The sequence below is a fragment of the Papaver somniferum genome, unplaced genomic scaffold, assembly GCF_003573695.1.
Source record: "Papaver somniferum cultivar HN1 unplaced genomic scaffold, ASM357369v1 unplaced-scaffold_18, whole genome shotgun sequence".
Lineage (NCBI taxonomy): Eukaryota > Viridiplantae > Streptophyta > Magnoliopsida > Ranunculales > Papaveraceae > Papaver > Papaver somniferum.
The window spans coordinates 8259374-8279622 of NW_020627707.1; the positions used below are offsets into that span (position 1 = coordinate 8259374).

The following is a 20249-nucleotide window of genomic DNA, read 5'->3' on the forward strand; positions in this document are numbered from 1 at the left end:
GTTCCTTAGTTTATATAAACATGAGTTCAAGAACAACCGATTTTAGATATAACCTGCTCAAGTTCACGGACTTAAGCTCGCGGAAGGAGTTCACAAACTCCAACAGAAATTCTCAGGTCGAGAACTTCCGCCAGTTCGCGGACTGAGTTCGCGTACTTGGCTCACGCCACATTCTGTTTCTCTTGATCAACAAAGTTTACACACTTTGGTTCAAGGAACAAGGATTTATACATATATGTGTTTCCACAATAATGTTTATATCCTACTAATGGTTATGTAATCTAAACTATCATTTCAATCATTGAAACATTCTCAGAGGACGTTATATAGACGTTATTCACAGACCATTTTTCGTCAGAGCAATTTCCAAAGTGATTGAAACATAACATGACATTCGTCACTAGGTAAAGATGAATTTGGCTAAAGCAAAAGCTTACCAACACATATATCTAGAAATAGATAGGCGAGATAAACTCGGCTCGAAATAATAAATGTGTATAATCAAAGTCTATATAGCAAAACGACTTTTGTCTTAAGATATGAGATAAATAAACTTTTGAGTGATAGATAAGTTCAAGTCTCCACATACCTTTGAGTCGATGAAGATCCACCGGTTCCTTGAGTAGTCCTTCGTCTTGTATGATGATTGCCATGGAGTTCTTGAGCTCAACTACGCTTTCTATCCTAGTCCGAGACCTTATCTATAGTAGACTAGAAATAAAGACTTATAGTTTTGATCACTAAAATTGACAAACATGCTTGAGATAGCAATGCATGTGAGTTCGACCGAGCAATGCTCTAACAATCTCCCCTTTTGTCAATTTTAGTGACAAAACTATCAATACATATGGAATACAAAAAATAAATAAAATAACTTTTGTAGCTCCTATTCCATACGCCTAATCTTCAACATTACTTGAAATCTTCGTCACTTCCAAGTACTCCAATGATCCCAAAGGTTGTAAGTTCAGCATCATCGTTGTTGAAAATCCATAGCTATAAAAACGAGAAAACAAGAGTTCTCAATCATTATTATACAGTGTCATAGTATCATTACACAACGTCAAAGTTCAATTGTATCACAACTTCAACAACAATACTATGGTAATATGTATCACTACCCCTTAGTCAATACTCCATCTCACATGGAAACCACTCCCCCTTACATAATGATCCGAAAACCATATGTAGTTGTAGTGTGAACTACATATTAATTCTCCCCCTTTTTGTCAATAAAATTGGCAAAGGTACAAGAACGGGATCCTAATGAAATTTCCGAAAGAGACATTTCTTGACCAAAAGAAAGCAAAAATATATCATCTAATTTAGATGCAATCATATAGCCGAAGCTAAATGCATTCATCAAGGAGTTTATAAAGATACAAGATAACCCCTATAATATTCCACAGCCGCACTCCCCACAAAGATTTGGAAATTAAGTATAAGTTCAATTAAGAACTCTCCCCCATAATATGTCATTCCCGAAAGAACAACAAGAGCGATCTTAATTTTGAAAGAAAAGAAGGATTTCTTTAGACATAACACACATACAAGTATGAATTTTGTAGTTCCAGGAAATCCTACACTACACCCCTCACAAGATTTCATTAACATTCAACTCATTTTTGGATTGACAATCTTAATTTTATTGATGAATCTTTGAACAATCTTACAAGAAAAGATAAAGGAATCAAGAATAACCACTGCTCTAGATTTTCTCTCTCCTGTTTACTTGCTTCTCACTCAAAAAAAGATCTCTCTCCTTCCTTTACAACGCAATGGCTATTTATAGGGCATTACATAGTGGATGACAACTAATCTGTCCTTTATTTTCGGATATGACTTGCGATATTATCGCAACTATATAAATATCAATCTCGCAAAACTTCCTTATTTTCGCAGAACCGTCACACTTTTCTCATGATTTGGTTGATGTCGTTTATTATGTCGTTTCTGAAGTTGTTCTGCGACACTGTCGTGTTGTGTTGTTAATAATTTCGCTGAGGCATTATTGCTGCGAGATTCTGATCCTACATCTTGCCTCTTCTCATATCTTCTCTGCGAAGTAGAGAACGATGTGAGAAATGGCGCAGCTATCCATCACTTCATATTCTGCATTTATCACACATATCCTTTCTCCCATCTGTTTCTTTTCATTGCGACAAAATCGCAGGACGTCCTTGCATTTTCATGCAAAAACCCATTGATCTTGTGTTAACTTTTTCTTTTGTATTATTGCCTCTTCAGGATTGTTGCGACAATATGACAAGCCTAAATATTCTTGCGAAAATAATGCCCCATGACATTGTCGTCTTGCGACGAAATCGCAGGACGTCTTCGCACTTTCATGCGAAAACCCATTGATCTCGTCTTATATTTGTCTTTAGTATTATTGCCTCTTCAGGATTGTCGCACTAATATGACAAGCCATAATACCCTTGCGAGTAAAAAGCATCATGACATTTGTGTCTTAAGACACTTATCAGCTCCCTAATGGAGGGTGCCGCCCTTATCTCCCCCCTGGTTACCCCTTCAAGGAGTCGTACCTGTACCATACAAGGTTGGCTCCTTCCATCCGGTCTTAACAACAACCGGTTGTTTTCGCAGCTTCTTATCCTTTTTACCTATATGGTTTATGGTTACGAGACTGCACTCTAAGTGGGGTTTTCTTCGGGCCGAGTGCAGTATAAGCCAAGACTTGTCAAGAATGACAAGGTACGCTCCAGACGCCCCTGACACTCTTGACTCAACCGTGTATCTCGGCGCCTTGGTCAGATTCTACACTCCTTGGGAGAGTCCTTATTACCTTAGTCGCCCAACCTAAAAGGAATAATTGAATTAGCTCATTATAATTTAACGTTGGTATTTAAAGTTCTCCGTACACGGGTTAAAGTTAACAAAAGGAATAAATTCTACATATTCTCTTTACGGGTTAAAGTTAAAGTCACCACAGCAGGCGACTCAAGGGTCTTGAGTTACCTCTTATTGATCAGGAGGTGAGCAGTTGGTTCTTTTTTATTAATTTCTGTCAATTGCTGATTAAAATAGTATAGCATGCATCTAAATTTAGGTACGATGCGCAGGGTTGCAAGCCATAAGGTACATAAGGATCAGTCTTATCGGGAAACACATAAATGTTTGATAGATTACGACTATTGTTCGGAGCAATTAATCATTTATATGTGTATTTTAGGATGGCTGGAATTCATTACTTACCAGGACCACCGGCTGGAGTTTTTTTTAATCCGCCAGATAGTGAACGTTGAGAGCATTTAAATAAAGAGATGAGGTCTGATGTTCAAGTCTGAATTACTTGGTAAAAGTTGTCTACTGTAGGAGTGTAAAGTGGCTTAGTGGGAGTTGGATTTACAAGAGTATACAGTATACTGTGTAGTTTTTCCAATGGGATGAGAGGTACAAGAGTATATGTTGGCAATGGGATGAGAGGTACAAGAACTCTTTCCAAAAGGTGCAAATCTCTTAAGCTTTACTTTATGCTTCGCTGCCATATTCTCCTCATGCTACTACTCTTAAATTGAATTAGTGAATACTACTCTTAAAATGAACCCAGTTTGAATAAGATTTACCGATAACATTTTCCCGTAGCTATCATTTTTCCACTTTTGGATGGCATTTTCAGTCCAAATGACTATTAAGCTTTCAAGAGAGGGGAAAAAATAGAGTGCCTAAACCACCAAACAACACTAAATAATATACTAATATGATTTACACATTCGATACGGCATCAACAAATTCATGTTACTCCCGAGAGTTTCATGGCTTTATATCACGTGGCAAAGACACCACCATAAACTCCTAAACCTCCTACCCCATTAGCCAAGCCACCAACATGGTCTTAGTTGTTCCTTGGTCTCACTAATTAATCGGTATTTTTCCGGCCTCTCTATGTTTTAGAGTTATTGGCACTTACACAAACTGTCAACTTCACAAGTAACATAATTAAGAGACCTTGATTGCACTATCCTTGGGATATGGAGGATGTTTCAAAAATTTTTTTTTTTCTTTGAAGCAGTTTCAAAAAGCTAACTAATGATACAACTCTTTTACATATCATCTACATTTTGATTAATGCTCCATCAGTATTTGTTTTTTTTTAACTACTCATTATATGTTTGGGTTTGCTAGAGAACTGTTACTGCAAAATTTGCAGGTAATGTGGCTACGAGTGTATGGATAGTTGGAACTTGTCCTCCTTTCCTTTACGTAGAATATATTGTCAGGAGCGTCACCTCTCATATTAGCTGCTACTGCTACTCAGGAGATTAAAAAAACATGTTAATCCATACCTGGAGATTCTGATGTGTTATTGTTGTCGGTTGAATAGATTTGATTGTGGGTTCTCTTTGTTTGGCCAAGTTTTGAAGATGAGTTATGGACTTGTGATCCAAATGTGCTCGCTTAGTACCACTATGAACAAGGGTTTTTGAAAATGAGTTATGGACTTATGATCCTAATGTAGTCACTTAGTACCACTATGAAGAAGGTTTATAACGTTTGTGAAAATGATTGGGCAAAATAATCTAATGTCGTTTCATATATACTCTTAATGTTGGCTGCTGCATAGCTATGGGGAAGTCACCCATGCTCTACATTGGAGAGGAGTGGAGTAGTAATCCAAACCACTCGGACATATCGACTGTTGTGAGGTGTTTCTTAGTTTAGTAAATTTTTACAACATTTTATTTCAGCGAGTTTCCACACCATTCCTTGACGGAAAATACGACCATGAGATCTTGAGAATTGGTAGAGTGATCAAAGTAACATTTTGAGTTAGATAGTAACTCTCTGATTTAATTGTCAACCGAGGCTCTGGCATGGTTTGTCGAGAAATCAGAATTCTTCATCATCAGATTTCTAAAAATTAGGGGATCTCAATTTTAGAAACGAACTGCCACGGCTACGACTGTGAGTTCTCCAAGTGGTTTACTTTCCATACTCGATGAATCAGGATTCAGGTGTGCATGTTTTATTATGGTGTACATGTGATGATTGTAGATTTTGATGGAAAGACGGTTTTTAAGTAACGGCCTAATAGGTGTGGCACAATGTAGTCGATCTCGGATTCCGCTTTGTCTCGGTCCCGAGCGAGACACTGGTACAACGTTGTCTCGGGAAGATTCCGTTTCCATATCTCGGTGTAATCTCGGTTCAAACTTTTATATATATAATTTGATGGTTTAATGGACAGATTATTACACTTCATATTACTGGAGCACTGAATGCAGTGTTGTCTGCTGAGCATAAACAAGAGATGTGTCGTTGTCTTTACAATCATCAGGTGAGTGAAACATTTTCCGATTTTCTTCTGTCTTTGTTTGTGGCTTGCCTTGTTTAGAATCACTGAACACTATTTAGTTTTGTGTTGTGTGCATATGTCAAACATTTGACCGTGAATTGATAAATGTGGACTGTAAAATGAACATGGGGGTTGGGGTCTACATACTGAAGGACCAAGTACAATGTTCGGTTCATGCCTAAACTATGTTACTATGAGATTGCTTGGAGAAGGAGCTGATGATGGAGAAGGGGCAATGGAAAAAACAAGGAAATGGATTCTGGACCATGGTGGTGCTGCTGCTATAACATCATGGGGGAAATGTGGCTTTCAGTACATAATTTAATCTCTTTATTGTGTTTTCTTTTAAAATTAGAGGGGAATAGACAATGTTCGTTAGGAGTTTCTAGTTCTTTTTAACTAATTCATTAATGGTGACATGTGCTAGAAGTTTTTGAATGGTCTGGCAACAATCCACTTCCCCCGGAAATATGGTTACTTCCTTGTTTTGCCTTTCCATCCAGGTTTCTACTTATCCTTCATTTACCGAAGCATTTATAGTATATGTTTTCAGCTGAATGTAATCTGTTTAATAGAGCACTTTGTAAGTAAGCCATGTGCCTAGCTTTTCAGTGCACTACCCTGTCTCGGCCGGAATTTCGGTTCGTTTCCGCCTCATCTCGGCCGGAATTTCGGTTCGTTTCCGGGTACTTTCCGTCTCAGCGGAAAGTTGTGTTTCGTTTTATGTTGGTCCGAAAACGGAAATTCCACCGGAATTCCGGCCGAGATGTCCGAAATTGACTACATTGTGGCAGACTGGCATCACCGGGACAACCTTATTAATCTTACTAGGTCTCTTCTTGGGGTTCTTGAAGATTAGGTTGTTTCAATAAATTTGAGCAGATTAGTAAAGTCACATTCCGGAGCTGGTGGTAAAGTAATTTTAGATGGATACCGATTTCTATTTTATCATAAACTAATGCAATACGACAGTTGAAGATGGTTCTTTCTGCATTTGACTTGCATATAACTATGCCTGGTAAGCTTTGACAACTTTATTAAATCCATGAAATCCGTTAACTATGTATCCAAAACCTCCTATAAAATTGGTTTTTATGGAGAGCTTGGCTATCAACATTACCTAGAAATTTCATACTTTTTCAAATTTTGGGTAGCTACGTCATGGATATTAATGGTCTTAAAACCTAACTAAATCAATCCCATGTCCTAAGGACTCCGGTCACTAAGATAGTCATAGATGTTATAAAATGCTCTCAAATCGGATGTCCTCAAGGCTCAGTTCCTATGATCAGAAGAAATCATTTCTGAGAAATTGAGAAACAATGGAATGAATCCGTTATATTGGTACATAGATATCCATTAAGTGGGTGTAAGATTAATGAACTGGAGCACTCTGATAATTAATTCCTTCTAGGTTGGATGATTACGGCCCCAGCGAACCATAAAACAAAAGAAAAGGTTGAAATAACACCATGCCAAGTGACACGAATTGTTATACCGCAATTCATAGTGTTAAAACTGTTGCGGCGGGGAACACATAGTAACCAATTTGAACACATGGGAGATGGACAATGCCGGGATACTCATGCAAAATCGATAATCGTTGACTACTCAGAGAAATTCTCAGGGATTTTTAGTAAAAATGAAGCTACTCGATTAATCAAAAAGGTTTTGGTTTTGGTTAAGTTGGTGGGTAGATCCCCATTATGTGTTTCATCGAATGTATGCATGATATTTCGTATTGATATTCCGTATTTTCTTAAATTACGAAAATACGAGGATAGTGCATACATTCTGGATAATACCCCTTGAATGTACGGCTTATGAAAGTTTCAGTGCATCATATATTTTAGGATTATTTTGTTTTTGGTACTCACGTTTTATCCAGTTTTTGAGTTTGGTCTAACATTTGTCCAGCTTGACGTTTGGTACTTGTTTTTGACGTTGACCTATCTTGACTTGGTTATATATTGACTTCTGTTAAGTAAATACAAAAAGAAAATACAAAATTACAAAAATAAATTATTGATTGAGTTTACAATCATACAATTCATACCCTTCTCTGAGTTCATCTTTATTCTGTGTTCATCTTCATTTTTTACTCAACCAACGTCCATGGCCGAAGATTTTATCTTTCGTTTTCATCCTCAATCGATAATTCAGAGATGATTTTATCATCTTCACATAACAAATCAATCCTTTTCTTGACTTCAAACATGTTATTACCAAAATCCCCAATTGGTGAATCCTAATTTCATCTCTAAAGGCTCAATTGATAAAGTTAAATCCATAGAACTACAGTTCTACATTAACGATGAGTACCCATTTATCGATTTGATAAGAATCCATCATCAATTAAACAAAACCGAAATCCACATATGTAATATGTTCAAATCAGTAATGAACAACATTCATATCAAACAGACGTAATGAATTTTCATACATTTAGTTCAATATATTAGGGCATAAATTCATCTATACAACAAAATCAAAAGTGACTCATAGCTCGAAATTGTTACCATTAAAACCAAATTTTAATTCCAACTTCCTTTACATTAATATTCAAAACAATTCGAGAAAACCCTAACCCCCAAATCCATAAAATCTCATGAAGAAAACCCTAACCTCTAAATCCTTAAAATGTCATGAAATTCAAAGTACGAACAACATGAATAATCATTACCTTATTCTCTTCCTGGTTTTTAAATCTTCTTTCTCCTCTTCTTCGATATAATCAAACTACCAAAGCTAATGATTCAGTGAAATATTGAATGGGTTTTCAAACAAATGTTATACATGGAACGAAAATTCTTTTACCGATACAAGAAATGTTGAGTGAGTTGAATAAATCAATTAGTTTTCTTTAAACGGGAAGAAGAAGAGGAATGGTGCTGGTGGTCTCGGTGGCTGATAACAAAGGGAAAAAGAGAAGATGAAGATTGTGGGTGTTCTGGGGGATGAAAAAGATAGAAGTTTTTTTTGTTGTTGTTAATATCGTGAAATAATAGCTGCCGACCATATATATAAGATCAACGGTGGAGAAAAAATAACTTGAATTATGAGGGTTAGTTAATTAAAATAAGATTTAATCTAGTCAATTTAAGTCAACGTCAAGTCCAGGTACCAAACACCAAGCTGGAAAAATATTGGACCAAACTCAAAAGTTGGACAAAACCTAAGTACCAAAAACAAAATAACCCTATATTTTAACCATTTATTTATGTTGGAATTTTTGAATAGAAATATGAATAGGTGTGTCAACTCACTTGAGTCATTAGTGTCTTATCCCAAGGGATGTGACTCTCCACTAAGTGTTGTGACTCTTCATGAAATGACTTCTCCAAGAATCACCTCTAAACCTATATAAACCTCACTCATTCTCCATTGCAAGTATGGTGTTTTTAGAGTCATAAAACTAGTACTAGAAATTTAAGAGTTTGCATGTGTCTTCAAGAGTAAAGAAGAGTTTGTGTTACATCTATTCGCGTTCGTTGTTCGGTGTTATCGAAGTGTTGCGAAAAACATCGAGGTATTGTTGAATGTTGGAGACATATGCCGCTAAATCTGTAACAACATTATATACAGGGCATTAAATGTCTTAAGCAAAGAGATTACTCGCCTCAATACACCCAAGTAAGTTTGTTTAAGTTTTGTGATTGATCATCTTTTTCTATCCTTCTTTTCTTGTTTTGTCGTTGGTATTACAAGATGTAATACATAAGTGAAAACCGTGTTACAAAGAGTTGCAACGGATCGGTGGATAATACATGAGTTGTATTATTGGAGAATCGGTAACAAAGATAGTTATCCAACAATTTCAAAAGTGTAGATGTTACTATCGTTGGTTATTCCGTTCAAGTATAGCGAAATCATTTTGGTGAAAAGACAGTGGCTTTGACGTTTCAGATTTAAATATGAAATGTACTGTCTCGGTTGATTTTAGAGAGACTCTTAGAGCCTGTTTGGTACAGTTTTCAAAAACAGTTTCCAAAAATAGTTTTCCACTGTTTTAAAAACATACTCTTTTTTCCTTGTTTTCATTTTCTAAAAATTGTTTGGTAAACTGTTTTTTAAAACAAGGAAAATCAACTAAATCGTATCAAATGTAAAGATTCTTCTAAGAGATAGTGATATTATCCATGACTCACTTGCAGTCATTCCCCCGATCTCTTACTTTGTTTTGAATAGAAAAAAAAGAACCAAGAAAAAAAAAAGAGAAAACACAAAAAACAATAATTTGTTGTTTTCACTTTTTTGTTTTCAGAAACAGAAAACAGATAGAAAACATTTTCTGAAAATGTCCCTACCGAACGCGTTTTCTCCTGTTTTTTGTTTTCTCTGTTTTTAAAAACAGAAAACTGTTTTTGAAAACTATACCAAACAAGCTCTTAAACTTCTGGTAAAAAGGAAGTGTTAGCTTTTGATCGCATAAGAGATCATGGTGCCTCTCGTTTTGAACTAATTAAAATTCCGTTTATACGTTCAAAAATGGAGGCCATTTGCTGGTTCTAAATTGCCTCAAAGTCTCGGACATAGATTACTTGGATGGTTTTGGGATGGACCTAGTCTGAGAAGTCCCAAGAGAAAATACCACAAGAGCATGGGAGGCTGCTGTGTGGGAAGTTTTCTGAAAGACGAGAGAAACTTGACTAGTGTTTTGGAAGTCTTGTCTTCATTCCCTCACAAATACATCTCTGTTTCCATGCAAGTTTAGAGATCCATTTAAACATGGAATCTTGTGAAAACATGGCACATCGTCGCACCTATCTGTTTTCCTTTTCTGTGGAAACGCTAATTAGTTTCCCAAGTATATACGACGTCTTGTACATGAAAGGGTACATCGACTAAGTCAAGAAAAATTTGTTTCAGACTATGACAAGAATAAGATTCTAAATGAAAACACCGGAACAATGAATCCCAGACAATTGATGGTATGGGAGATGGAGATAGGTTAACAAAGGAACTGGAAAAAAAAAGAAATAAGAGAAACATGGAAAAACAATTTGGGGTTCACGCTGAAGATGAGGATGATGAAGACGACGATGAAGTAGTGCCACTTAATTAATTAATGTATCATCTTTAAACTTAATGAATATGTAGTAGTTTGGTTATGGTGAATGAAATTGTCTAGTTTTTTCATTACAAATTGTTATATTTTTTTCATTAAACTAGTTTTTCATTGCATTAAAACTTAAACTAGTTTTTCATTACATTAAAATTTAAACTTGAAAAAATCAATGAAAAATTAAACTTAAGCCTAACATCCCATACGAGTTACTAGAAACTCCTTAAGAATTTGGTAATGCGCTTCATATTCGAAAGTTTTTACTTTCCATCTTCGCCACTCATCTCGAGTTCGTATTCCCAATTCAACATTAATGTCACCTCTAAGACGATATCGAGTGACAATTTTTATCATAGCTATAAAGTCTACAAGATCTTTTTTGATAGTCATGAATCGACAAAACAAAGCAGCAGAATCCCGGTTGTGAGGATTACCTGTCTCTGTGCAGAAGGCATCATGAATTTTCCCAAATAAGTCATACTAGGTACACCGTTCATCCGTCGTTCTTCACCTCTCTTCGGGTAGTATATTACATAGTTTCTACAAAGGGATAAATCTTCATCTTCAGTGAATCTAGGATCATCCATAATTTAACCAGAAAGTAGAGAAGCTTTTGTATAGAAGTGAGGTGTGATTTTGAAATGGATGAAGTGAAGGTGTATATTTATAAGGAATGCTAACGGTTGAGTCTACACCGCTAGCGATTCAGTCTAGACCGCTACTTTTAATGGCCGTTAAAAAATTTAAAATTAAACAACTACAAAACAAATTTATGGAACAACAAATAAAACTTAAACAATTAAACAATTTAAAAAAAATAATGAAACAACACTACTCAATTCGTCCTCCATCTCTTCCAAAGTCAGGCCACACATTCGCTTTGAGATCTTCCCTCAACCTGTTATACAGAGTTCTGTTCTCAATATGACTGGTCATTTGCGCATAGTTCTTTGCAGGTAATCCTCTTGTATGTATAACCTCAAGCCTTAAGTCTTCATCTTGACGGTTAGTCCAATTCTTATTACGACGAGTTTCCTGGATTACCATGTTATGCATAATGATGCAAGTCAGCATATTATTATGCATTTGACGAGCACTTAGACCACGATAAGGCCCACAAATGATTGCGAACTTCCGCTTCAAATTTCCAAGAGACCGTTCCACATCCTTTCTCAGATCCATTTGTCTACTATTGAAATATGAGTATGAACGACCCATTTAACCCCTAGGTGGCTGACGGTACATTGAACTAAAGTTGACCATTTTGGATAAATTCCGTCTACAAGATAATAACCATGAGTGTAGTGATTCCCGTTGATAGTGAAATTTACCCGAGGAGAAATTCCATACTTTAAATCTTCAAACAAAGGCGATTTGTGTAAAACATCTATATCGTTTTGAGATCCCGGGAGACCAAAAAAAGCGTGCCATATCCAAAAATCATAAGAATCATTAGCCTCAAGGATAACCGTTGGTTTTCCATAGTGACCTTTATACTGACCGGCCCAATAGGTAGGGCGTCCGGTCCATACCCAATGCATGAAGTCAAGACTATCCAGCATTCCGGGAAATTCCCTTTCCTGATTTTGCTTTAATATTTCTCTAACATCTGCATCAGTTGGTTTTCGTAAATAGGTAGGACCAAAACGATTGATCATTCTTTCGCAAAACAACGCAAGATACTTGTATGCAGTTGTTTTGCCAATGCGAAGGTACTCATCATTAAAATCTGGAGGTCTGTCATATCCTAAAATCCTTAAGGACGAAATAACCTTTTGTTCAGGGCTATGACCCCTAATATTCAGTGCATCATACTGATAATTAAATTGAGGTTCTACCTGACAAAGCTCACAAATAATCTTTAGCAGCAAATGTCTGGGCAAGCGGAATCGACCTTGAAAATTTTCATCAGAGAACATACAGTCAGGAATAAAATAATCATGCATCAGTTTCTCGTTCCATTCATCCCGACCTCGGTACGTATATCTTCTTATGAACACTTCTCTTGGTTATGGATCTCTAGGTATTTGCCCCGATGAATCTAGCTGCATCAAGTTGTTGGTTAGTTCTTTATCTTCATATGACTCATCATCAATTTGTTTCAACGCCTGAACGAATATTCATTGTTGTTCTTCAAATCGATCCATATGAATAAGCACTTCTTCGTCAGAAGAATCCATATCCATTGAGTTGAAAAAAAAATTAAACAGATGATTAAGGTACAAAAGTGTGAGTAAGATAGAGTTAATGAGAAAATGAGGTGTGATTAAATTGAATTGAATGGGGTGAGTTTATAGAGAAACGTGGGGGAAATAGTCGTTGCTTCACTATTTAATAAGCGAAGATTACAAGACCGATCGTTTTTAAGAAGACTGCCAGCGTTTGAGACTCGACCGCTAGCGGTGGAGACTCGACCGCTTATGTTTTCTCCCATAGTGGCGCGTACAGTTTGCCAGGCCAGCTTGCATGGAAAATGGAGGGTTTATCCATCCCCCATAGGAACCGGCCTAAGAAACTCAACCATACATAAACTGGCCTGAGCAATGGCTTTGGCAGAAGCTGATCCGCAACCAAGATGTAGAAAAAAACCCATTACTCCAGTATGTTTTATACTGCTGCTGTGATTATATTCCAAAACTAAAATCTGTCCATCAGATATCTTAAAAGAACTAGGTTGAGGATAATAAGTGGACAACCCGGTTCTCATATATGAAGCCTGGAAGTTTTGATTAAATGACTAACAAGCGCACATCAAATTGAAACCACACCAACAGAAATTCACAGAGAAAATTGAAGCTAAGGCTCAGAATCAAATTCTTATACATATAGAAACTTCAGTCTTTTATAACCATATTGATCTCATAATCATGAAAGATACAAGTTAAAAGCCTCAAGTCTAACTACTAATAAGCAAGTATTTGACCAAATATATCACATTCATATGAGAGTAAAAAGACTTAAAGATGACTAGGTTGAACAAATTTGTTGAATTAAAAGAAGAAAAAGTAAATACCAATTGTGAAAAATACTAGAACCCCCCTTCTATATGGGTTCAATATATAGAAGCCCCACTAAATGGATCATTCATTGTCAACTCCATACTTTCAGATTTTGATATTTCTAGGCTCAGAATTTTTAATTTTGGAGTCAGGTTTTGAAATTTCCCTGGTCGATGACGTCATAAAAAAGAACTAAAGTACCAAAACTAACCCTCACATATATACCTGGTTATATTAGAAACAGAATCAGAAAATCAGATTCATTTTTCTTTTCTATTTCAGAAACTTCCAGAGCTCCAGGCGATTTATTTTTTTTGTTTCTTCTACGTGCAATCGATTTGTTTCAATATATTATACAGCTGATGATTAATTAATCTACAAACTCAAATCATTCACTCAATCGATTGATTTGAATCTAGGTTTGAGTTGGTTCCAAGTTATTTCAGGTTAGGTTTTCGTCTTTCTTAGTTCGATTAGGTTTTAATTTTTGTATTGATTGATTCAAGCATAGAATACAACCAGATTTGTCTTGAATCAGGTGATTTCACTTTTTTTTTTGAACATTTAGGTTTTTCCTTCTGGATGTAAAAAATTGTTAACTCTAGAATTTCCTTCTGAATCTGAAATTACAGCTTCGTCGGATCTTCTTTGTCTCTCATCTACTCAGAAATATTATATTTCTTCTCTCATCTTCCTCACGGTTCTTTTAAGTTGTAACTTCTTATTCTTTGTTGTTTCTCATGTGTGTTATAACCTTAATGATTGCTTCTTGTGCAGTTTTAACAATGGAATTAAGAAGATCTTCAACCGCAACAAATTTGAAATCGTAGTCATTCATCTTTAGATTTTACAACAACTAATGAAGATGCACCTAATAATAATAACACTTTCCTGGTTGAAAATCAAACTCTAGGTTTGTAATCAACGTAACTTAATCTCTATTAACTATCAATTTTTTTCTCATTTGATGTTCTTTTGAATTTCGACCTAGTGGATTTGATATGAATTTGGTGTTTCATATATTTATAAATAAAACAGAAGGTTTCCAACCTATGATTTACTATAACTAATGAAGAATTCCTTTGCTATTTCAGAATCAGTTCTCAAGGTTCCTGATGATGATGAAGGAAAATTTCTATAGTTGTTGATCATAATGTGTATACGGATATTTGAATCCATACGAGTATTATTTTCAACTTTATCATTAATTGCACAATGTCCAGATCCTCCGCGAGTAAATGTGTAACTTCCGGATTATTCATCTGGTAAGGCTTACTACGCTCAAACCCATCTTTCACTTGGTAACTATTTGATATCCCCTGTGAATGTTATATATTACCTCATAGGTAGTTGACATTGTTATATATTCCATATGTATGAAGTTTTCGTATTTTCAAATGTATATCTTGCCTCTTAGGTAGTTATGGCTATGTACTTCGTGCTGTGTTGTTGGTCTTTCTGGCATGGATAATGCTTCTCCTCTTCAGTTCATCTTTGATAGTTTTATTGCTACCACTAGGACGTGTCCTGCTCAATTCCATTTTTAATATCCCAATACTCATGGTGTGAAGTGAAATAATAATTAATGTCCTTGTAATTGTACTTTCTGTTATATTCCATGCTTTTTTGGTGAATCTTATTATTAACGCGGAGCTTTGAAATTGAAAATCTACTCGGTTGTTGTAGATTCTAGGTTGTTGTAGCCATACAACTATATTAAGTTTCCTTTGAGGATTGTTGAGCCTCATCCAGATGGTATGAAAGTAACAACTCATGATTTCACTTTTTTTTGCGAATGTATTTCAGTAGTTATATGGATGTGTAACCACTAGTTACACAAGATATATGGATGTGTAACCGCTAGTTACACATGCTGAGATATAATGTCTATGTTCTATATATTGAATTTTCTTACATTTTTTGCACTAAGTTTCGTACTAGTGGACTTGCCTTGTCTTGCGGACTCTTTCCATGTTTGCCAACTGATGTTTTTATGTTAATTTGCAGTATTTATGGTTCTACTAAAAGGATCAGTCCCTATCTCATTCGGTAGGAGTGAAGAGAACATCGCTTTTGGTGAGCTAACATCTATTGGAGGTCTTAATACCGATGTAAACAAGAAACTGAGTGCATCAATTCTCGAAGACAAGATCTCTGTGTCCAAATCTCGCTTCTTTATCAAGTTCACTAACACAAAGGAAAGAAATTTAAAACTCCTTGCAGATCTACTTTGGCATATGTTGCATAGTCATTCATTTAGTCATTGGTCTAATGCATGCTTACACTGACATTAGAAAATATAGAGAATACCATCCAGTGTTTCAAAACCACTAGAAAAGTTTGTTTCAACTTTCAAGTATCATTAAAACATCTTCTGATTGTACTTCCAGTAATTTTTTACCTCTTCAATTAGCATCGTTTGGTACTTATGCCATTGTTTCTTTTGTCTGTGCAGGGTTGAACTTTGGATGGAATGGGTCCGCTTTTTATAAGCATGTGTATATACTAGTTACACATGCTTTCTAGCATAATTAGTGTATGCTAGAAAATTAGTGTATCTAACATAATTAGCGTATTTAAGTCTAACACTGAAAAGAAATAAATAATAAAATTAGCGTATAAGCATGTGTATATACTAGTTACACATGCTTTCTAGCATAATTAGTGTATGCTAGAAAATTAGTGTATCTAACATAATTTATTCTATGACCCAGCTATCTTCTAAATCAAAATTAGTGTATCTAACATAATTAGCGTATTTAAGTCTAACACTGAAAAGAAATAAATAATAAAATGTGAATAATTTAAATACTCACATTTATCATATAAATGTACCACACAATTCAAAGCGTCCGCTAAGAGATATCCACATTTAGGCATTATCATCCAATACTTGGATCTGATTGTCTTCAATCCCTTTCGGTACTTTACACGCGTAACTAAGTCTTTGAACTCTAGTTCTTTGTCGTGTATATCTCCTTGCTTCATCATCTCCATATAGAAATACTTGTCCTTTATTAGTTGTACCGCCATCTTAGTTCTTAAATATTGCCATTGGGTGACATCTTCGTTCACCGCCTCTCCAAAATAACCAATTTGTTCCGTAGAGACGTGAAACCCACAATTGCCATCCCCATCAACCACGTCGATGGACAAAACAAATGGAACAATGAGTGGAGGGAGTTGTTTCATATACTCTTCTATAATCGTATACCTTGATCGTGTTGGTCTTCCATGAAAATCCCTAGGACAACGAAGAGTACCATACTTCTCTCTTATAGTCACCATTTCCGTTGATTGTGTTTGTTGCGAGTCGCTCATTTGATCAATAACTACGGAGCTAGTTTGGGTCTCCACTAACACAACTTCTTCCACCGCCTCGGCTTGACTTACTTGAGAAGGCTTCATAGAGACATTTGGTCCACTTTGATCTTTTCTTGGACGTCCTCTTTTCTTGGGTTGCGGCTCATCTTCAAATTCGGCTTCCGAACGCTCATGCCTATACAATATTCTTTTATTAGACAAATACTCCTTCAATTCTTTTGTTTCAATGGTCCTCGACACTTTGGTGTTTGGCCTACCCGCCCCCTTTTGCTTATTAGGTTCATCAGCCTCCCTTAAACGAGGGTGAAGAGCTTGCTCCAAATCATGCACCAATATTTGCTTCTTGGCGCCATTTGTTATAACATAACGCTCGGTTATTCTTTCACACAATTCCGACTCCATGAACGACGGACCATCAACTACGGGGGTGCTTGGAGTGAAATTTAATTGCTTCTAAATGGATGAATATCATTGATGGCAATCACATCGACGTACCTACACATTTTATGACGACATGGGAGACCAATACCTATCATATCCTTGCAAACACAAACCGTATTCTCGTCCGTAAGCTTTATATAACTTCAATTGTTCCATCATGTGATTTATTTCCCATTTTTAAACTTTATGAACAATGCCCCTTAGAAGCAATCTTTCCCTTTCATGTTCCGTAGGGAATTTATGTACACTAAATTGCATACAATCCTTAATCTTTACGAGATCACGATTTGTGAATTCATGGATTGCTTCTTGGATCGACACCACTCCATTTTGACTACCTAGAAGTATTTTCTTTAATCGTCCATGAGACCCCTCCGCAATGCTTGTCGCCTCGTTCTTGAAGTTATGATATTCATATGTCCATGCATACACAAACCTCTCCTTAATCGGTAACCATTGTGTTTTACAATACTCAACGGGTTTTGGGTAGTCCGTGCCATATTCATCCTCAAATTTCTTCAAGTTACTTTCGTAAATTTCCTCGGTCATTGACCAAACGATCTTGTCCCATGCTTTCATGAACGCTCTCCAAATCATTCCATCCTCCTTCCACTTTTCATCAAATAACCTCTTCTCTTCCTCTCGTTCTTCCACGGTTAATTTACTAATGCGCTCATCTTCTTCTTTCGACCTCTTGGTACCCATCCTTGGTTTTTAGCTTGGAAATGGTGATGACAATTGTGTTTGAGGTTGCATTGAATGTGCCACGTACATTGCAAGTTTCGGGCTTCAGGAAACACTACCGCTATTGCATGCATTAAGGATTGATCGTTATCCGTTACAATAATCCTTGGAAAATCATCGCCATTATAAATGGAACTCAACGTCTCCAACATCCAAATAAAACTCACGTTGTTCTCATGATCCATTAAACCCCATGCAATCGTAAACGTATTTTTGTCCGAAGTGTGACAAGCAATGTTCAACAACGACATGTTATATTTGTTTGTCTTATATGTGGCATCTATCAACAAAATTTGATGAAAACACTGAGCCAATTTGATCATTTCGGGATGTGCCAAGAAAATATGTACCAATTTACCGTCCTTTTCTTCCGTTCTCAACGTGTAGTCGTGTAACTCAGCTAACCACTGCGATTGTTGCATGACTGTTCTACCATCCCATTCTGTCCTTTTGATCGTAGCTAGGGCCGACTTAATTGTAGACAAAGAAAACAAGTTGTCGGGGTCGTCTGCCATTATTTTACTTAAGATCGCACTCGGATTTTGGATCCGCATAGACCTCACCGTCTCCATTTCATGTGGTTTTAACTTCGCAACCATTACATGTCCAATAAGAGTACCCGGATCATCGTGGTTGTGACAACCATTAGCAACTTTATACATTTTCCACTCTTTACTTTCCCTACCATCGGTCTTATAGAAGACAATCTTAAATGGGCATCCAATCTTCTTTGTATGAGTTTGGTATTTCTTTCTCTCCGTCTCCCTTACATACTTATTATTCTTTCCCTCGTGACTCTTCTTCTCCCCACCTCGCTCACATATCATTTCAAACCGAATCTTCTTAATGCAACGGTTCTGAACCACCACACACATCTTCTCTTTTGCCTTGTTCATAAGCCATTCCTTGGCCTCCTTCTTACTTCCGAATATCTAAATGCGCATATAACAAAACAAAAATAATAAGCATAACCATCTAACATACATGATTGGAAAAAGAAAAGATAAATTCATGAACATACCAAATCGTTTGCATAGTGTAGGGAAGTATCAGGCCTCAAATAATAATCGTCATCAACCGCTACAACATCCTACACATCATAACAACAAGTTATGCATTAACAATCGGAAGGAAGATTAGAGAATACATAACTGATTGTAAAACAATCGGTAACCCAGTACTATACAACCCAACCGGTTATCAAAAATCGGTAGTCTTATACTACCATAGGCTACCGATTAATGAAATACAAAAATGTACAGTTGATCTGTGTAAAAAAACGTCAATAATCGGAGGATAAGTTAATTCATAAACAATCGATTATGAAATATCAATAATTACAAATATTTCATTTTTGGGGAAATTCGTATTTGGGGCGACTTTTTACAATCGGACGTTTGTTGATGTATAAATCTTTCGATTCTGACAAATTAAATCTTTCAATTTGGGGATTTTTTACGTATTCGGTAGCTTAATACATAAACGAATCTCTGATTGTTGATAATCGGTAGATATTGTACTCAATTCGCTACCGATTAAATGTCTTTCATTCATTCAATGCATGCAGTAATCGAATTTTCACGTTCAAAAACATACACAAACGCACATAACATTGGTATTAGAGTTTGTTAACAACATACCTGTATGTTTGACGCATCGTTAGCTTCGATTTCGGGTGATTCTCCATTTTCTTCCATGAAAACGTCGTCTAGGGTTTCATCTCCATCAAAGTTTGGATCATTCAACATATACCCCAAATCGTCATCATTCAACATATACCCCAAACACTAATATATAGAACCCAGACTACCGATTACAAGAGTTTGCTTCCGATTATTGTTTCAATCGGTAGGTCTATAAGTTGGCTACTCTACCGATTATAATAGATTTCCAAATTCATTACATGAAGGATTTTAGAAAAAAATCATTTTGGGGCAACCTATAATCGGAAGGTTTGGTAATATATTTATCTTCCGATTATGGTTACATCTAAAACACGAACCAAATGGTTATGGTTGGCTTTGTACACTCAAAACCTATGGAATTTGGCAAAGGTTGGATATGGGGCTCCTTATAATCGGAAGGTCTATAAGTTGGATACTTTACCGATTATAGCAGATTTCAAAATTCATTACATGAAGGATTTTAGAAAAAACTCAATTTGGGGCAACCTATAATCGGTAGGGTTTGTAACCTATTTAGCTACCGATTATGGCTACATCCAAAACACGAACCTATGGAGTATTTGTATAGATCCGTACCAATAATAATGGAAGTCATACGATTTGTACCTCCATCAATAAACCCCAAACACGAGACATCACTGCTAACATGTACCAACGTCTGGAGACCCGTGAAA

At 36.1% G+C, this 20249-nt stretch overlaps 1 protein-coding gene across 1 annotated transcript; it reads right to left on the reverse strand.

Moving 5' to 3' along the window:
- Positions 1-11213: 11213 nt before the first annotated feature.
- On the reverse strand, positions 11214-19587 carry LOC113338007. Its single transcript, XM_026583533.1, has 4 exons — positions 19531-19587; positions 18912-18980; positions 11714-12220; positions 11214-11417 (listed from the first exon to the last, which is right to left on the reverse strand). Exons 1-4 carry the CDS (start codon positions 19585-19587, stop codon positions 11214-11216), a joined length of 837 nt encoding a protein of 278 aa, XP_026439318.1.
- Positions 19588-20249: the final 662 nt, after the last annotated feature.

What these genes read in the sequence shown, in the direction of transcription:
- LOC113338007 (XM_026583533.1), bottom strand. Translation starts at nt 19,587, where the DNA reads ATGGAAGAAAATGGAGAATCACCCGAAATCGAAGCTAACGATGCGTCA. An exon ending in TACACTATGCAAACGATTTG is followed by an intron (nt 12,221 to 18,911) that starts GTATGTTCATGA and finishes GAGCTTTGTCAG; the next exon opens with GTAGAACCTCAATTTAATTA. An exon ending in AGTATGGAATTTCTCCTCGG is followed by an intron (nt 11,418 to 11,713) that starts GTAAATTTCACT and finishes ATGGTAATCCAG; the next exon opens with GAAACTCGTCGTAATAAGAA.